This window comes from Lagenorhynchus albirostris, chromosome 16 (assembly GCF_949774975.1).
Source record: "Lagenorhynchus albirostris chromosome 16, mLagAlb1.1, whole genome shotgun sequence".
In the NCBI taxonomy this organism is placed as follows: domain Eukaryota; kingdom Metazoa; phylum Chordata; class Mammalia; order Artiodactyla; family Delphinidae; genus Lagenorhynchus; species Lagenorhynchus albirostris.
This window is the reverse complement of record NC_083110.1, coordinates 68167743-68183831: the sequence shown is the minus strand read 5'-3', so window position 1 is coordinate 68183831 and position 16089 is coordinate 68167743. Positions and strand designations below refer to the sequence as shown.

Here is a 16089-nt window from a genome sequence, read left to right as displayed (position 1 = left end):
ATTATATTTTCTTCATGTTAATTAATATTGCTTCAGAATTTAGCTTAGATTATTAATATATAACCACTGTCTGAAATAGCTAATAAAGAACAAGAAAATATTGTTTGTAGTTTAACTCAATTATGATTATTTGATAGGTAAAATGTCTAGAAGATGAACGATTGAGAACAGAAGATGAACTATCAAAATATAAAGAAATTATTAATCGCCAAAAAGCTGAAATTCAGAATTTATTGGACAAAGTGAAAATTGCAGGTCAGATACAGGAGCAGCATCAAAGGTATAAAATGAGCAACTTCTGTTTATGCTAATCAACAGGCTTTTTGAGTCTATCTTGTTTCTGTTTTTAAATGCAATTGTTGCATTAAATAAGAGTAATTTTATATTTTACTAGATTAAAAAAAACTTTAATTCCTGTCTTCATTTGAACTTATTTTGGGTTTTCTTTGTAGTTCCCATCACGGCTTCTAAAAAATCAAAGTTTATATTCCCTAAATATTGGCAGTAGTTTTTTTTTTTTTTTTTTGGCAGTAACTATTTATAAGACAGAATGGATTGTAGTTTTTTATCCATTCCTTAGCTTTCAAATTCTATTACTTATACACAGTAGGTTTTCTTCTAAAAGATAGGTATGTATCTATGTCTATATTTTTGCATGTATGTAGCTCAAGGTCAGGAGGTAACATTATTCCTTGGCTTCTTTTCTTTTTTTTTATAAATTTATTTTATTTATTTTTGGGGGCTGCTTTGGGTCTTTGTTGCTACACACGGGCTTTCTCTAGTTGCGGTGAGTGGGAGCTACTCTTTGTTGTGGTGTGCGTGCTTCTCATTGTGGTGGCTTCTCGTTGCAGAGCACGGGCTCTAGGCATGTGGACTTCAGTAGTTGTGGTGTGTGGACTCAGTGGCTCTAGAGCGCAGGCTCAGTAGTTGTGGCTCACGGGCTTAGTTGCTCCGCAGCATGTGGGATCTTCCTGGAGCGGGGCTCGAACCTGTGTCCCCTGCATTGGCAGGCGGATTCTTAACCACTGCACCACCAGGGAAGTCCTATTCCTTGGCTTCTTATAAAGCCATTTAGCTAAATTCTACTTACGACATTACCTGAGAGAGCCGGGATTCAGGCTGGATCCAGATACCTTCTTCTTCATACCCTACCAACACCCAGGCTGCTGAGTGTTGCTGAAGAAATCCTCAAGATCATCCAGATTGATGCTGCTATAAATTCATGGTTAGCAACCAACCTCAACTGGGAATCCTAATGCACCTCCAGTCCTACCATATGTCCTTAGTCAGAGCCTTCTCCCCATCTTCTTAGCATTATTCCAAACCTTACTGCTTTCTTCACACTTCTGATCTTCCCTCTCACCTTGCTCTTTACTCTTGTCAGGCGATTACCTCTTACTTCACAGAAAAAAAGGGAGCTGTCAGGTGACAGTTCTCTCAACCTCTTGCTATCAGTCCTATGAACTTGCCTGCATCTGCAGTCATTTCTCTTTTCCTTCTGTTATTATGGAAGAAATGTTCCTATTCTTTCTGAATCAAATTGTGGTCCCTACTCCTACTGTGGATCCCATGCTCTTCTGCCTTCTCAGGGTCTTCCTTGATTATTCCTTCTTTATTCTTTATCTCTTACCTCCCTCTTTTTACTGACTTTTCTTCTTTCTACATTTAAATATTATATCTTAAAAACATCAAAACTCCTATGATCTCCTTTCTCCCTTTCTTCACAACCAAAAATGTCTTTATAGAATCATCTGTGCTTGTTCTCCATTTCTTCACATGCTTTGTTCTTCTGTTCCTCTCCATTTATTCTAATGTCCCAGCATTCCATTACAGACTGCTAATGCATCCTTAAATATAGTAGATATTTCCCAGATTAAGCCTTGCTTGAATTTTCAGTATGGACACACTAAGCCCATTACCTTTCTTGATATGCTCTGTTCTTTTGGCTTCATTTCCTTGTACTTTCCTGGTGTTCCTCCCCACTTTCTGGCCAATCTTTTCTGTCTCCTTGGCAGCCTTCTCTTTATGTCATAAAGCTGTTTTTTGTTCTTATTTTATTATAACCCTGGGTGATCCTAACTCTTCCAGTAGTGTGCTGCAGGACCTTCAAGTTAATTATCATCAACCCTTTTTGCTGAGCTCTAGATACACAAGTATCAAAGACACCTCAAACTTATAATATGTCCAATACTGATTCATGTATCTTGTCCACAAATATGCTTCTCTGATGTTCCTGAGATGAATGATGAGTGTGACATCCACATGATTTTCCAACCCAGGAACCTGGGAGTTACCCTTGGCTCTTCTTTCCTTTCCCTCACACATGTAACCAGTCACAAAATATTTTTGATGCTAACTCTTTAATATCTTTCAAATCCATTTACTGTTTACATCCCCACTGCTGCTACCATTGTCCAAGCCGTTATCAGCTCTCCCGGCAAACTGCCAGGGCTTCTAAACTGTTTTGTTTTGTTTTTTTGCTTCCCTTTTAGTCTGTTTCCTACACTGTGGTTAGGATAATCTTTTTTACAAAGGAAATCTCAAACCTCTCAATGATTTCCCATTGCCTCAAGGATTGCCTAGTGAGTTCAGATGGCTTAACATGGCTTGGAAGATCATTAGTAACCTTGCTTCTCCCTCTGTGCCTTCTCCTTCTTTATTCTGTATTTCAGCAATAGTTGGTTAACAAATGTTAATTAATTGTCTCCTAGGTGCCGAGCCCTGTGTTAAGTGCTAGGATATAGTACTGTCCTTATCCTCATCAGTATTGAACATCTGTTTGTTAGTACCAACAAGAAGTCATTCTCTTGTTCCCTTCCCAGCTTTGCACATACTGTTTCCTCTACCTGGAACATATTTTGTTTTCCCACTCACTGTTACTTTCCCTTTAGCTCAGGAATTAGCAAACTATGGCCCAGAAGCCAAATCCAGCTCACTGCCTCTTTCTGTCAATAAACTTTTTTTTGGGAACACAGCCACTCTCATTCCTTTATGTATTATGTGTGGCTGCTTTCACACTACAATGGCAGAGTTATAAACAGTTGTAACAAAGGCCATATGCTCCAGAAGCCTACATTGTTTACTGTGTGGGCCTTTTATAGGAAAAGTTTGCTAACCCTTTAAATATTAGTTTACTCATCACTTACACTAGCTTAGGTGACCCACTCTGTGCTTTCATCATCAAAAATGTTTTTTCACACTACTTGACTAAAAGCTCTTTGAAAGCAGGGGCCATGTCAGTCTTGCTTATGTATATTCCCAGCTCTTAGTTCCTAGCATATGTTAGGCATTCATAGTAATCCAAATAAATACTTGGATGAATGAATAAGAGTACCTTCATAAAGAATTTCATTTGATGAAAATTCTCAAACCATTAATGTCTTTTAATAGTTTAATTTTTTTCTTAATTGTAAACTTTGTTTTCTAGAGGTAAACAAGAAATTGAAAATTTGAAGGAAGAAGTGGAAAGTCTTAATTCTTTGATTAATGACCTACAAAAAGACATCGAAGGCAGTAGGAAAAGAGAATCTGAGCTACTACTGTTTACAGAAAAGCTCACTAGTAAGAATGCACAACTTCAATCTGAATCCAATTCTTTGCAGTCACAGTTTGATAAACTTTCCTGTAGTGAAAGTCAGTTACAAAGCCAATGTGAACACATGAAACAGACAAATATTAATTTGGTAAGTATAAGTGTACATTTAACTTTTAAAGCAACATGGCAAGTAGCACAAATTAAATTTCCCTAAAAGCATAAACTTAATGGTAGTTGATTAAACTCTTTTTTTTTTTTTTTGGCACTGACTTTCTGATAATTTCAAATGCTATGAGAAATGTCAGTTTTTCCTTTCAACTTATGTAATTTATAATAAAAATTTTTCCCTAACATCGTTAGGAAGAAATATTTCACTTTTGAAAGTAAGAAAACCAGGGTTTTTGTTATTCCTAACTGGATTTATTATATATTTCTTAAAAGAACTTTAAATTTCTATATTTTTATAGCTTAAAAATGGTTTAATATTTCCAAGTAGTGAGAGTATCTTCAGGTTACTCATAGAAATAATTTGAGACTTTAAACCAGAAATAGAGACATGAAAAAAAAAATACAGAGACCTGTATCACATGTTGTTTTACATGTATAGAATGGCAGATGCATTAATATATCCCCCTGCATTACTGTATAAAGAATTTGAGGAGCTCGTAAACAAAACCTGATAATGAGTGATGACAGAAGAATTTACTATGAAAGACCTTGTATTTTTAAGGTTTTAAACTGTGAACAGTAATTGAAACAGATATTAAAGTTGGTATTTTTTATCTTATTTAATATTTAGGAAAGTAGATTGTTAAAAGAAGAAGAACTGCGAAAAGAGGAAGTCCAGACTCTGCAAGCTGAACTCACTTGTAGACAAACCGAAGTTAAAACACTGAGTACCCAGGTGGAAGAATTAAAAGATGAATTAGTAACTCAAAGACGTAAACATGCCTCTAGTGTCAAGGATCTTACCAAACAACTTCAGCAAGGTATAAAATTTTTCTACACTTAGACTTGGAATGTTTTTGTTTCTTTTCATTGTTAAGGATTTATAGAAAAAGTATATTTTACATCAGTTTCTCCCACATTGATTAGAGCTGTATGTTCTTTTTAATGTATTAATGTTAATAAACCACATGGCTGACCTTCTTGTAGTTCCGTGAATAGTTTATAGCATGTTATATGTTAAAAGACATTTATTCACAGAACCACAAAATGTAAGAATTGAGAAGGTACCTTACCAAGGCAGTAGTGTCTAGACTTTGTTGATCACATACTGCTGTCAATAAAAAAGCATTTAAGTATTTGTTCTCCAATTTGTATCTAGTTATTTGTAAATTTTAAACATGTATTACTCTAGTTTATGCACATTAGAAAAACATGAAAAATACAAATTTAAAAAGATTAGATTAAATATAAGTATAAATAGAGTTCTGATATTTTCTCCCTACCCTTGTCTGTGAGTTGTTTTGTGCAGCATCTAGGGTACCTGCCCCCACCTTGTAGACCTCTCACTTAGAGATCATTGAACCCTAACCCTTATTCTTAGGGGAAACTGAGACCCACAAAGGTTATAAATTACCTGGACACAACAATTAACATCTAGAACTGGAACCCAGATTTCTTACATTTAAAAATTCATACAAATTGGGGGTCTGTGCTATGTGATTGGATACAAAGATGAATAAGAGATGTATTCTGACATCCTATTCTCTACTATTCCCCACTGCTTTATTTGTATTAAAATAGGGTGAAATATAGTAATATGGTAAAAGAGACTTAGCATTTACTTAATATAAATATATTCAGATATTTGCCATAAGAATTTAGTTTGTTTTCATAGATGTGATTAAAGGGAAATTTGGGGGAAATTTGTGGTAGTGTGGAGCTCTTCGAAATCTTTCAGGACTCCAAAAGTTAGGTTCTGTGTACCTAAGTGATGCCTGTATCAGTTGTTATCATAATGTTGTTTCCATATATTTTGTATATGACCTGTACATTTCTAGATGTCATTTTATATGAATGACCCTACAGCCCTCCTTTCGAAAGTACATGTTCAAGAAGTTTCTCTTGTTGTTTATGCCATTTTGGCCTAAGTGATTTTAGCAATTAAAATCAGAGATAGTGGGGGCCAATGGTCATGACAGTTGTCACAAGTAATCCATTTCTTTTTCCTGCAGCACGAAGAAAGTTAGATCAGGTTGAGAATGGAAGCTATGATAAAGAAGTCAGCAGCATGGGAAGTCGTTCTAGTTCATCAGGTGAAAAACTAATGTTTTTACAGTTGTTTTTTAGTGATTGATTATAAAAAGAAATAGCATTTTTCGGGAATTCCCTGGTGGTCCAGTGGTTAGGGCTCTGTGCTTTCACTGCCGAGGGTGTGGGTTCAATCCCTGGTCAGGGAACTAAGATCCCATGAGCTGCGGCATGGTCAAAAAAAAAAAGGAAAAGAAATAGGATTTTTTGTTTAAAAAGTATCGATATGCTTTTCTTTAATTTTGAATTATAAAAAGCAGTAGTTGTACATAATTATGTTGTAAAAAATATTTCCAGTTAAATGTTTAATCATTAGACAGGGTTTCAAGTTTGTCATGGGTTTCTATACCATCTGTCTTCCTACCTCCTTTTCCATACCTGCTTCTTTATTCTGTGCAACAGTTTACTCTTCCATTTTTAAATTCAGATTTGTATCCATCTATAGAGAGATTTGGTGTAGTATGCGCTTTCGTTTTCTTTTAATTTTATATTACTTTTAACACCTGAGAGCTAATGAAATGGTCATCATTATATATCAGCTTTTATATATATATATATTTATGCCTGTGTATTTTTAAATCTTTTTGCTTTTCTCATGGTAAATATACCTATAGTCTAAAGCAAAAATTGAATCTATAAAATTATGATCAGTAGCACTGTGAAAATTATAATTGGCAAAATATCAGCATATTTACCATTTTTGGAATGCCAGGAACCGTGCTAAACGTTTTAAACATATCATTTACTCACAGAACAGCCATGTGAAATAAGTGTTGTATTCCCATTTTACAGATGGGGAAACTTAAGATTCATAGTGGTTGCATGACTTTCCCAAAATCCACAGTAACAGAACTCTCAGGCTCTGGAGTCTGCACGCCACTACATACACTGCCTCCCAGGAGTTGCACATTAGGGGAAAAAACATCATCAACTGTTACAATAGTGGGAAAATTGTGTAGTAGAGAGAACATGGGTTTGAGATTACACATTGGGTATTTAGATCCCAGCTCTACCATTTATTTGTGCATGACCTTGGATAAGATATATTACTTGTCTTAAATCTACATAATAGGGTTAGGAAAAAAATGTGTCTTTGTAGAATAAAAAGGATTAGAAATTCTTCTCAAATGGTATTGGTAAAAATAATAGCTAACATGCACTTAGTGCATACTATGTATGCTGTTCATGCACTTCAGACATGTTAACTAATTTAAATGAGGATAACAGTCCTACGAGGCAAATCATATTATGATTCACATTTTGAAACGAAGTGACCTTGATACAGAGAGTTAACTTGTCCAAAGTCACACAGCTAGAAAGTGGAGAAGTAAGATTTGAACCTAGGAAGACTGGCTCCAGAGCTTAACCCACTGGCTATATTCTGTCTTCTGTCTTTATCTGTGTCTGTCTCAGTTTAATTTTGGTGTCACTTCAGACTTGTTTTTCTGACTTCTCTGGAATTTCTCGTTTCTCTATTGCACTTACTCATTCTGTTCCTGAGAGACATACTAGACCCTTCTTCCTTCCTCCCTCCCTCCCTCCCTCCCTCCCTTCCTTCCTTATTTATGGCTGCCTTGGGCCTTCATTGTTGTGCACAGGCTCTCTCTAGTTGCCGTGAGTAGGGGCTACTCATTGTTGTGGTGCACGGGCTTCTCATTGTGGTGGCTTCTCTTGTTGTGGAGCACAGGCTCTAGGCACGTGGGCTTCAGTAGTTTTTTTTTTTTTACATCTTTATTGGAGTATAATTGCTTTACAATCGTGTGTTAGTTTCTGCTTTATAATAAAGTGAATCAGTTATACATATGTTCCCATATCTCTTCTCTCTTGCGTCTCCCTCCCTCCCACCCTCCCTATCCCACCCCTCTAGGTGGTCACAAACCACCGAGCTGATCTCCCTGTGCTATGCGGCTGCTTCCCACTAGCTATCTATTTCACGTTTGGTAGTGTATATATGTCCATGCCACTCTCTCACTTTGTCACAGCTTACCCTTCCCCCTCCCCATATCCTCAAGTCCATTCTCTAGTAGGTCTGTGTCTTTATTCCTGTCTTACCCCTAGGTTCTTTATGACATTTTTTTTTCTTAAATTCCATATATATGTGTTAGCATAAGGTATTTGTCTTTCTCTTTCTGACTTCAGTAGTTTTGGCGCACGGGCTTAGTTGCTCTGTGGCATGTGGGATCTTCCCGGACCAGGGATTGAACCCGTGTCCCCTGCATTGGCAGGCAGAGTCTTAACCACTGTGCCACCAGGGAAGCCCTAGACCCTTTTTTCTATCATCAATGTATTCAGAAACAAGAACTCAGGTCACGTATGACTTGTGTTCTGGACCCAACTCTGTTAAATTGAATATGTGAAAATGATACTAGAAGAAATAATATATGAGATTAGAGTTGACTCCAGACTAAGTACAATAAGTGGATTTTTTTTTTTTGTCTTCAGGGTCCCTCAATGCTCGAAGCAGTGCAGAAGATCGATCTCCAGAAAATACTGGGTCGTCAGTAGCTGTGGATAACTTTCCAGAAGTAGACAAGGCCATGCTGATTGAGAGGATAGTAAGGCTGCAGAAGGCACATGCTCGGAAAAATGAAAAGATAGAATTTATGGAGGATCACATCAAACAATTGGTGGAAGAAATTAGGAAAAAAACAAAGTATGTATTATTATGGTACTGTAATGTGTGTTCAAAATACCATTATTCACATGGTAAAGTTATTGTGTTCAAAATTAGTCATATCAAGAGCTTTTCTTTCAAAAAATAGTTCTTAAAACTATAGTCACTCAGTTCCCAATCTTTTACTGATAACTTATTTATGTTCTAGGTTTTGGGACTACAGACATTAAAGAAAACACAGGTCTTTCCTTTAAGGTGATACAGAGTTCAGTAGACACTAATTTTTTAAGAGACTAAAATACCTTTGGACTTAAAAACAGATAGTACTCTACTTAGCTTTTTATTTTCAAGATGGTGGTTTTAAGAGATACTGGGGTTGTGGATTATCATTCCTGTTGGGCAGGACATAGTGAGTTATTATTGGGCATCTACTAAATATAGTAGAGAAATATAAATATAAGGCACTGTGCCTGTGACTTAACAGTATCTCATTGATTTCTTAAAACTACCCAGGGAGAGAATGAGTCCTCTAGTTCAGGGGTCCCCAACTCCTGGCAATGCAGGCTCCCCATTGCTCGCATTACTGCCTGAAGTAGCCCACCCCACGCCCCAGGCCGTGGAAGAATTGTCTTCCACGAAACTGGTCCCTGGTGCCAGAAAGGTTGGGGACCACTGTGTCTAATTTGATAGGTTAATTAATTGGGGCTCAGGTCAAATTACTAAATGTTCCAGAGTCACCACTCATCCTGTAAGTGACAGACCGAGAGTTGGAAATCCAAACCCAGCTCTGACTGGCTCCAGAGCCTGTGCTGGGCCAAATTCCTCTCACAGATACCATATTCATTTAAGTAATATTGTGGGTCTTTACCCATGACTTAAAAATTTTTATTTTGAAATAAGTTTAGACTTAGAGAAAAATTTGCCCATGACTTTTAAACGAAAAAGAGTAAAACACAGTTTTAAGTTTAATGACAGGAAAATAGAAAATATTAACTGAAACTGGAACAATAAATTGCTCACATATTTTGATTTAAAGTAATAAGGAAAAAATAGAAAAGCAATGTTTATGTATCTTTAATCTAAATACCATGTTAGAACAAAAATGGGATTGTTTAAGAAACCATCTGAATAAGGAAAACCCCTTTATTTTCTAATATAGTTCTCTTATTAACTAATAGATAATTACTTTATGCTAATCATCTTTAAGCTTATGATTAGTTGACTCTTGCAAATTATAGTGTTTGTAATTCTGCAAGGCCATAACTGATAGTGTCGTTTTATTTTGCAGAATAATTCAGAGTTACGTTTTACGAGAAGAATCAGGCACACTTTCTTCAGAGGCATCTGATTTTAACAAAGTCCATTTAAGTAGACGGGGTGGCATCATGGCATCTTTATACACATCCCATCCAGCTGATAGTGGATTAACATTGGAACTCTCTTTGGAGATCAACCGAAAACTACAGGCTGTTTTGGAGGATACGTTATTGAAAAATATTACTTTGAAGGTATTTGTATTTCTCATTCACTTACCAACCAATAAACATGACAAAAATGGTGCCTCTTTCATAGTTCAATCCAACACATGGATGGACTATTTCTGTAATGCAGGGTAGCCGTTTTTTCCATATATAAAATTTTGTGTTTTTCTCTTTTTGAAAAGTACAATTTTTTAAATTAGCAGGAAAGAAAGAAATAGCAAAAAAATCAGTTTAGCTGTTGGATAGACGCTAAGATGAGTCATTTACCGAGTAATTTACTTTGCAATGGGTGGCCTTTGACATATATTACAATTAGTTATAATTGATTACTGAGACTTTAAGATTGAGGCATTTATTTTCTAATGTATTCCAGCTTTATTTTATTTTTTGCAGCTGTTATCTGACCCAGCTATTCTATCTGTGCTGTTTGGGCCTTGATGGTTAGTAATGGATTTAAAAAATAATTTTTTTAATCTGGTAATATTTTTAGGCACTAAAATTTGCTATAGCTTCAGTAAAAAGAGTTTCTGACTCTGAAGTGTACAGGATTACTTTACTGAAAACAGCCGTGTGCCTAGTTTATCTTGCATGGCATTTAAGACTGTCACTGTTTCAGTTCAGAATTTAGGCAAAAATAGTTCAAACTGAATCTTTTTACTTATTATACTTAGTAGTTCTGTTTTCTTTTCCCTCTTTTTCCAATTGTTAAAGGAAAATCTGCAAACACTTGGAACAGAAATAGAACGTCTTATTAAACACCAGCACGACCTAGAACAGAGGACGAAGAAAACCTAACACAAAGTTCTTCCTCAGTAAACAGACAAAAGCTACACAAGGAGCAGGTGCCATTGCCCAGTATTGTTGGAAACTTTTCCCTGCTTTGTGTGTCAGCCAGTAAAAAAATTTGTTTTGCTTCATCTGTATAAAAAAGTACCTTTTTACAATACAAGTGCATTGCTGTGTATACTGTAAGAATGTAAGCTTTGATGAAACTTGTTTTTGTGTGGTGACAGCCTGTCATTGAATCAGAACAACTTATTTAATTTGCTGATAGTCATATGAAGTGCTGAACATTATGACAAGGGCTTTTGAAAACCCCTTCTCCATATTTCTTTCCTTTAAAATACATAATCTCAAAAATGATTTCACTTTTTAAAATTATGCATGAAAGGACAGGTGTTAATCATTCAGTAATATGCTATTTCTCCAACATGAAGAAAACTAAAGAAGTGATAAAAACTTGTTTTGACATTCTAATATAACATTTGCTTGTGTGTTAGGGATGCCAATGAGTTCTTAAACCATTTGATTTTAATGGAAGCTAATAGGAAAGCTAGCTTTTGGTAACTAGCAATGATCAGGCATTGTATGCCCCTGTCAGGTTTCCTTATTTGTGCTAGGTACATTTTTTTCAGATTCGAATTGAGTTAATAGTTGAGTTTTTTAAATCTCCAGTTACATAAAATATGATTTTAAATAATCTCATTTAGAGAATTCCTGTGGACTTCAGTTATATTTTAAAATGTGAAATGGATTAGTCTCATTAGAACAGAGAGATGAATAATGAATTCTTTGAAACTGAAGTACTTTAGTTTTACTGACATCAAGTATAAAGATAAATTTAAGATATTTATAAAGAACCAGTTTCCAAGAAAATCCAGCATATGGCACTGTTAACCATTTTATCTGTGCACCATTCTTTACTATTGGTATAATTATATATTATAGTGGGGTGATCTTACAGTCCCCAGATATGATATGTTTGGTATATTTATTTAAAATACAAAATAATTACATCTCCGTAACCAAAGGAATTTTAGAACCAAATTTATGTATCCTGTTGGAGTTTTACAGTATTTATGATGTACACTTAAATGTTGACAGTCATAGTATCAGTATTTCTGTCATTGAATTTTTTTCTCACCTCTTGTAATTTCTCACTTATTTTAATTTTTGTGTGTGGTTTTTCACATTTCATTATATTCAGATAATTTCTATAGTAGATACCTTGGCACATACACAGATGTTGCAGCAAGCCTCATTTTCGTTTTGGATTTTCGCCAACTTCTTTCTCCCCTTAACAGAAGTAAGCTTTGCGGTGGATTAAAAGCCTTTAAAGAATTGTGTGGCAGGGCTTCCCTGGTGGCGCAGTGGTTTAGAGTCCGCCTGCCGAAGCAGGGAACACGGGTTCGTCCCACGGTCCGGGAGGATTCCACGTGCCGCGGAGCAGCTGGGCCCGTGAGCCATGGCCGCTGGGCCTGCGCGTCCGGAGCCTGTGTTCCGCAATGGGAGAGGCCACAACAGTGAGAGGCCCACGTAGCGCCAAAAAAACCCAAAAAAACAAGAATTGTGTGGCTTTAAAAGTTGGGCTGGGCTTATGGTGGCAATTTCCCTTTAATGTGTTTTAACTTTTTTTTTTAAATGAACATTGCTTAAAAAAATCAGTTACTAAGGATTAGATAATTCAATGTAGCATTTTTTCTGTCTATTGAGTTATATGTTGTCATCTAAAAACAAAATCTTTTCACTTCAGAATGGAAATACAAGTTCAGAAACATTTTATATTTAAAATAGCTGTAAAACGTTTAGCCTTACCATAACGTATCTTGTTCTTTTTACCAGTAATAATTTATCAAAATAAAGAAATAAGAGGGTAAGTGCAATCACATCTGAATTATTTTCCTAGTTGTTTTTGACAATACTGTCGATACTCCCAAAGACTATTTAGAGTAGTCAACATAACTAAATTTATATAGCTTCTTATGTGATATAGATTCATACACTACAATATTTGTTTTTTTCCTCCCAAGACACAAAATATATTAATGGAGACCAAATAGTGGTCAGAACCATAGTATTCTATGTCTATACACCTTAAAAATGTATATACATTTTTTTGCATACATATATTACATATGAAAATGAAACATTCCAATATTAACATTTGTGCCAGCATTCACTCAGAGAAGTTTAATGGTTAAACAATTTTAGAAGAATGTAATTATAAACCATATTTTGACTTATTATTACTTTTCCCACCCATAAATGTATGGAACTGTGGAAAACTTGAAGAAAATGCTTTATTTTCCTTTTGCTCCTTAGTTTCTACTATATCCTTTTGTATATGGATCAGGACTGAGCAAAATGTGTACAAAAATGTGCATTTATCAGCTCCCTCTCTCTAAACTGATTCACAGACAGATTCTGATGTAAACATTTAGAGGACCTTCTACCCTTACTGTACTGAATATATGGAGAGAAGAATGGGGTGTCTAGAAAAGGAAAATGGTCCAGATAAACTTGAGATCTAGGAGAAATTTTGTTTTATGTGTTTATTATTAATTGAACACATCAAATGCTGTTTTTGTTAGCAGTATTTTGGTTTCTTTGAGCAGGAAATGATTTTTGTGTGTGTGTATATATATGTATACACTTCGCTAGGTTCACTTTTAAAGTGCATACTTGCTGTGACTCCCTTTTTCCCATACCACTTCAAACGTTAGCCTGATAAGTTTTAAGGATTGAAAATGGTGGGTTTGGGCAGAAGAATGAGTTTAAACTTTAGTGTTGTTTTTTTTTTTAAACTTTCTATCCATAACCATTTAAAGCAGATTATCTTGAAATTAAATTTTGTCAGGCTACCAACATGTTATTTATTCATGTAATAAACATAGTTATTAGAAGCCTCTTATTGCCAGGCACCATACAGGGTATCATCATTATACTGGTAGACAGACCAGACAGGGCAATTCCTGTCCTTACGGAGCTTATGGTCTAGTGAAAACAGCTGGGAGGCAGTAGGAGTGGCTCTTTAAGCCTCTGCAGCTCACAACCAGCCCCTGTTGGAAGAGGGTTAATTCACTTGTGCAAGTAGGTGACCCAGAAGTCTCACTCTGGCGTGAAGCTTTGGGAAATGAATCCTTGCTGAGGTACGCTGAGAGCAGATTGCTGTTTTCATGGTGGTTCTGCACATTCCTAACTTTTTCACAGCTTGATGTTTATTCTTTAAGAAGAAGGAAAAAAATCCAAAGACTATAAAATGGTATTTGATTTTTGCCATTTTAGTAAATTATTAATGTCTACTTGATGCTTATAAAGATGAATCTAATCACATTGTCATGCATATTTCCAAACTTTGTTTTGCAGTATACTCTAAAGACTTTTACATATAATTTTAGACCAAGATTTACCAGTAGAAGGAAAAAAGCACTAGAAACCATTAATATTGTAAATGTTATATATGCTACCGTGGTGAAAATATTTTTATCAATCATGTTATTCCATATCATTAATTTGCCTTATGGATGCTGAGTCCAGTGGTCTATCTTCCAGTAACCTTTTTAAAACAAAACAATTCTTTTTTGACACTAAGATTGTTAATTTTTAACACCAGTTGGTGGCACTAGAAACCTGAAAATTTTCAAGGCTGAACAAGAGAAGATAATCCAAACAAAGAATTTTCAGGAAAATAAATGAAAAATATAATTGTATATTAAAGATGTATTTTTCTTCTGGAATGAAATTCTTTTTTAAAATGCATATGGCTGTCCATTTTGACTATGATGAAACTTGTTTACCTTCCAAAGTTCATATATATATATGTGTGTGCATTGTACAGATAATCTTTAGTTTGATTATACTGTTCATTTTGTAAATATGTTTCTGTATAAAATGAAGCTTTTCAAGAGAATTTTATGTATATATTGTACTTATTAAATAGGTAATGCCTATTTACCAAGTTGTATTTTACTGGCATCTTTGTTTATTTATTTACGCACACCACTTGCTAACAGACTGATTCTCCAGACTTGGCAAAACCTGATACAGATTGCTTGAATTTTCTTTTTTAAAACCAGATTAAGAATGTTTGCTTTCCATTTTTGTCTTTACTGATTACCATTAAAAGTCAGTGAACAATAGTAAGCAAACTGAATGCCACATTGTATTTTAAATTTTTGTTTAAATTATTGATAGCAAAATTCAGCCTTTTATAAAAGGCCTTTTATACATGCCTATGTGAAAATTTCTCATTGAACTTGACAAGCCAGTAATAAATTCAGATTTTCCACAAAATTATGGAACTTACTTGCCCGAATTATCCAGCTTTAACAATAAAGATCTAATACGTTCAATAAAAATATATTGAAATGGCATTAATTTCATGAAGGTAATGTGTATGGTGGATATTTCACATCACAATGTGTTGTTTTCCATTTCTCTTAACAGTTCAAGTACACAGATTATGCAACGTTCCTTAAAGAGTTTACTATTGGAAAGAATCCCCTGAAATCAGGATCCTTGGAATAAAGGTAAAAGTGATAGAATAGAGGAAGCTTTCCTGACATCCTTAATAGTCTGCGTTCAGCAACTTGTAGATTTGTTTGCAAGAGAAAGGAATATATGAAAGAAGAGGGTGAGTTATTGGAAGAGTATTGGCTTACGGTTCTTCAGTGTGACCCACAGTCGTAAAAGACCGTTCCAACAAACTTAAATCCAAGTCTGTTTTTTCTTAATAAAGTCTGCTTCAATCAATGAGTGTAGAATGAATGCACACTTCTTCAGGACCAGCAACTTGGGAGGATGCCTCTGGCTGACCAATGCTAATGCTCTTTTAATGATTCTGAGAACAGTGTGACTAGACTTGATGTCCCTGCCCCTGCAGAGATGCACCATTAATTCCTAAGTTACATTTAAGAGACTTGATTCTTATTTTTTAAAAGAAGCATCCACTTAAGTAGTTTTCTATTTCTGAAGAATTTTCAGCCTTTAAATTGTCCAAAGGCCATGCTTCTTGCCAGTCAGACTTGCCAGTCTGCCCCCTAATTGTACTTCAAAAAAAAGGATAGGATGTTAGACCTGAGAGGAAAATCTCTACCATTTAACCCAGTGTAAAAAGAGTTCTATTGAAAGTTTAGGATTCACTGAAATAAGAAAACTTAGCTTGTTGAGAGTCAACTTCTAGTTACATTTACTTGGGAACTATATTAAATACTAGAATGGCTTTCCACATCATCCATTTCACTGTGTAGTTTTTGCTTTTAATGACTAATTAAAGGCCCAAGGACAGGAAATTGTGTGTATGTGTTTTCAGCATCCTTATGCTTTACTTGTCCCAAGAAATAGCAGTTAAACCTGCCACAGTAGCTATTGTTTCTTTGGCAGTTTCTTCTTTATGAAGTCTGACCAGGGAAGATACCCCCAAA

At 35.2% G+C, this 16089-nt stretch overlaps 1 protein-coding gene across 2 annotated transcripts in view; it reads left to right on the top strand.

Moving 5' to 3' along the window:
- Positions 1 to 15146, top strand: part of CCDC186 (coiled-coil domain containing 186) — a 48614-nt gene extending 33468 nt beyond the window's left edge. The window contains exons 10-17 of one of the 2 annotated variants that reach the window (XM_060126437.1): positions 138 to 280; positions 3428 to 3683; positions 4335 to 4524; positions 5716 to 5796; positions 8234 to 8444; positions 9694 to 9913; positions 10598 to 10728; positions 15113 to 15146. In XM_060126437.1, coding sequence (XP_059982420.1) covers positions 138 to 280; positions 3428 to 3683; positions 4335 to 4524; positions 5716 to 5796; positions 8234 to 8444; positions 9694 to 9913; positions 10598 to 10681 — 1185 coding nt within the window. In that variant the 3' untranslated portion in view covers positions 10682 to 10728; positions 15113 to 15146. Of the gene's footprint in view, positions 1 to 137; positions 281 to 3427; positions 3684 to 4334; positions 4525 to 5715; positions 5797 to 8233; positions 8445 to 9693; positions 9914 to 10597; positions 14636 to 15112 lie in introns of those variants that run through there. The other variant, XM_060126435.1, reaches the window with a different exon arrangement.
- The last annotated feature ends 943 nt before the right edge of the window (positions 15147 to 16089 follow it).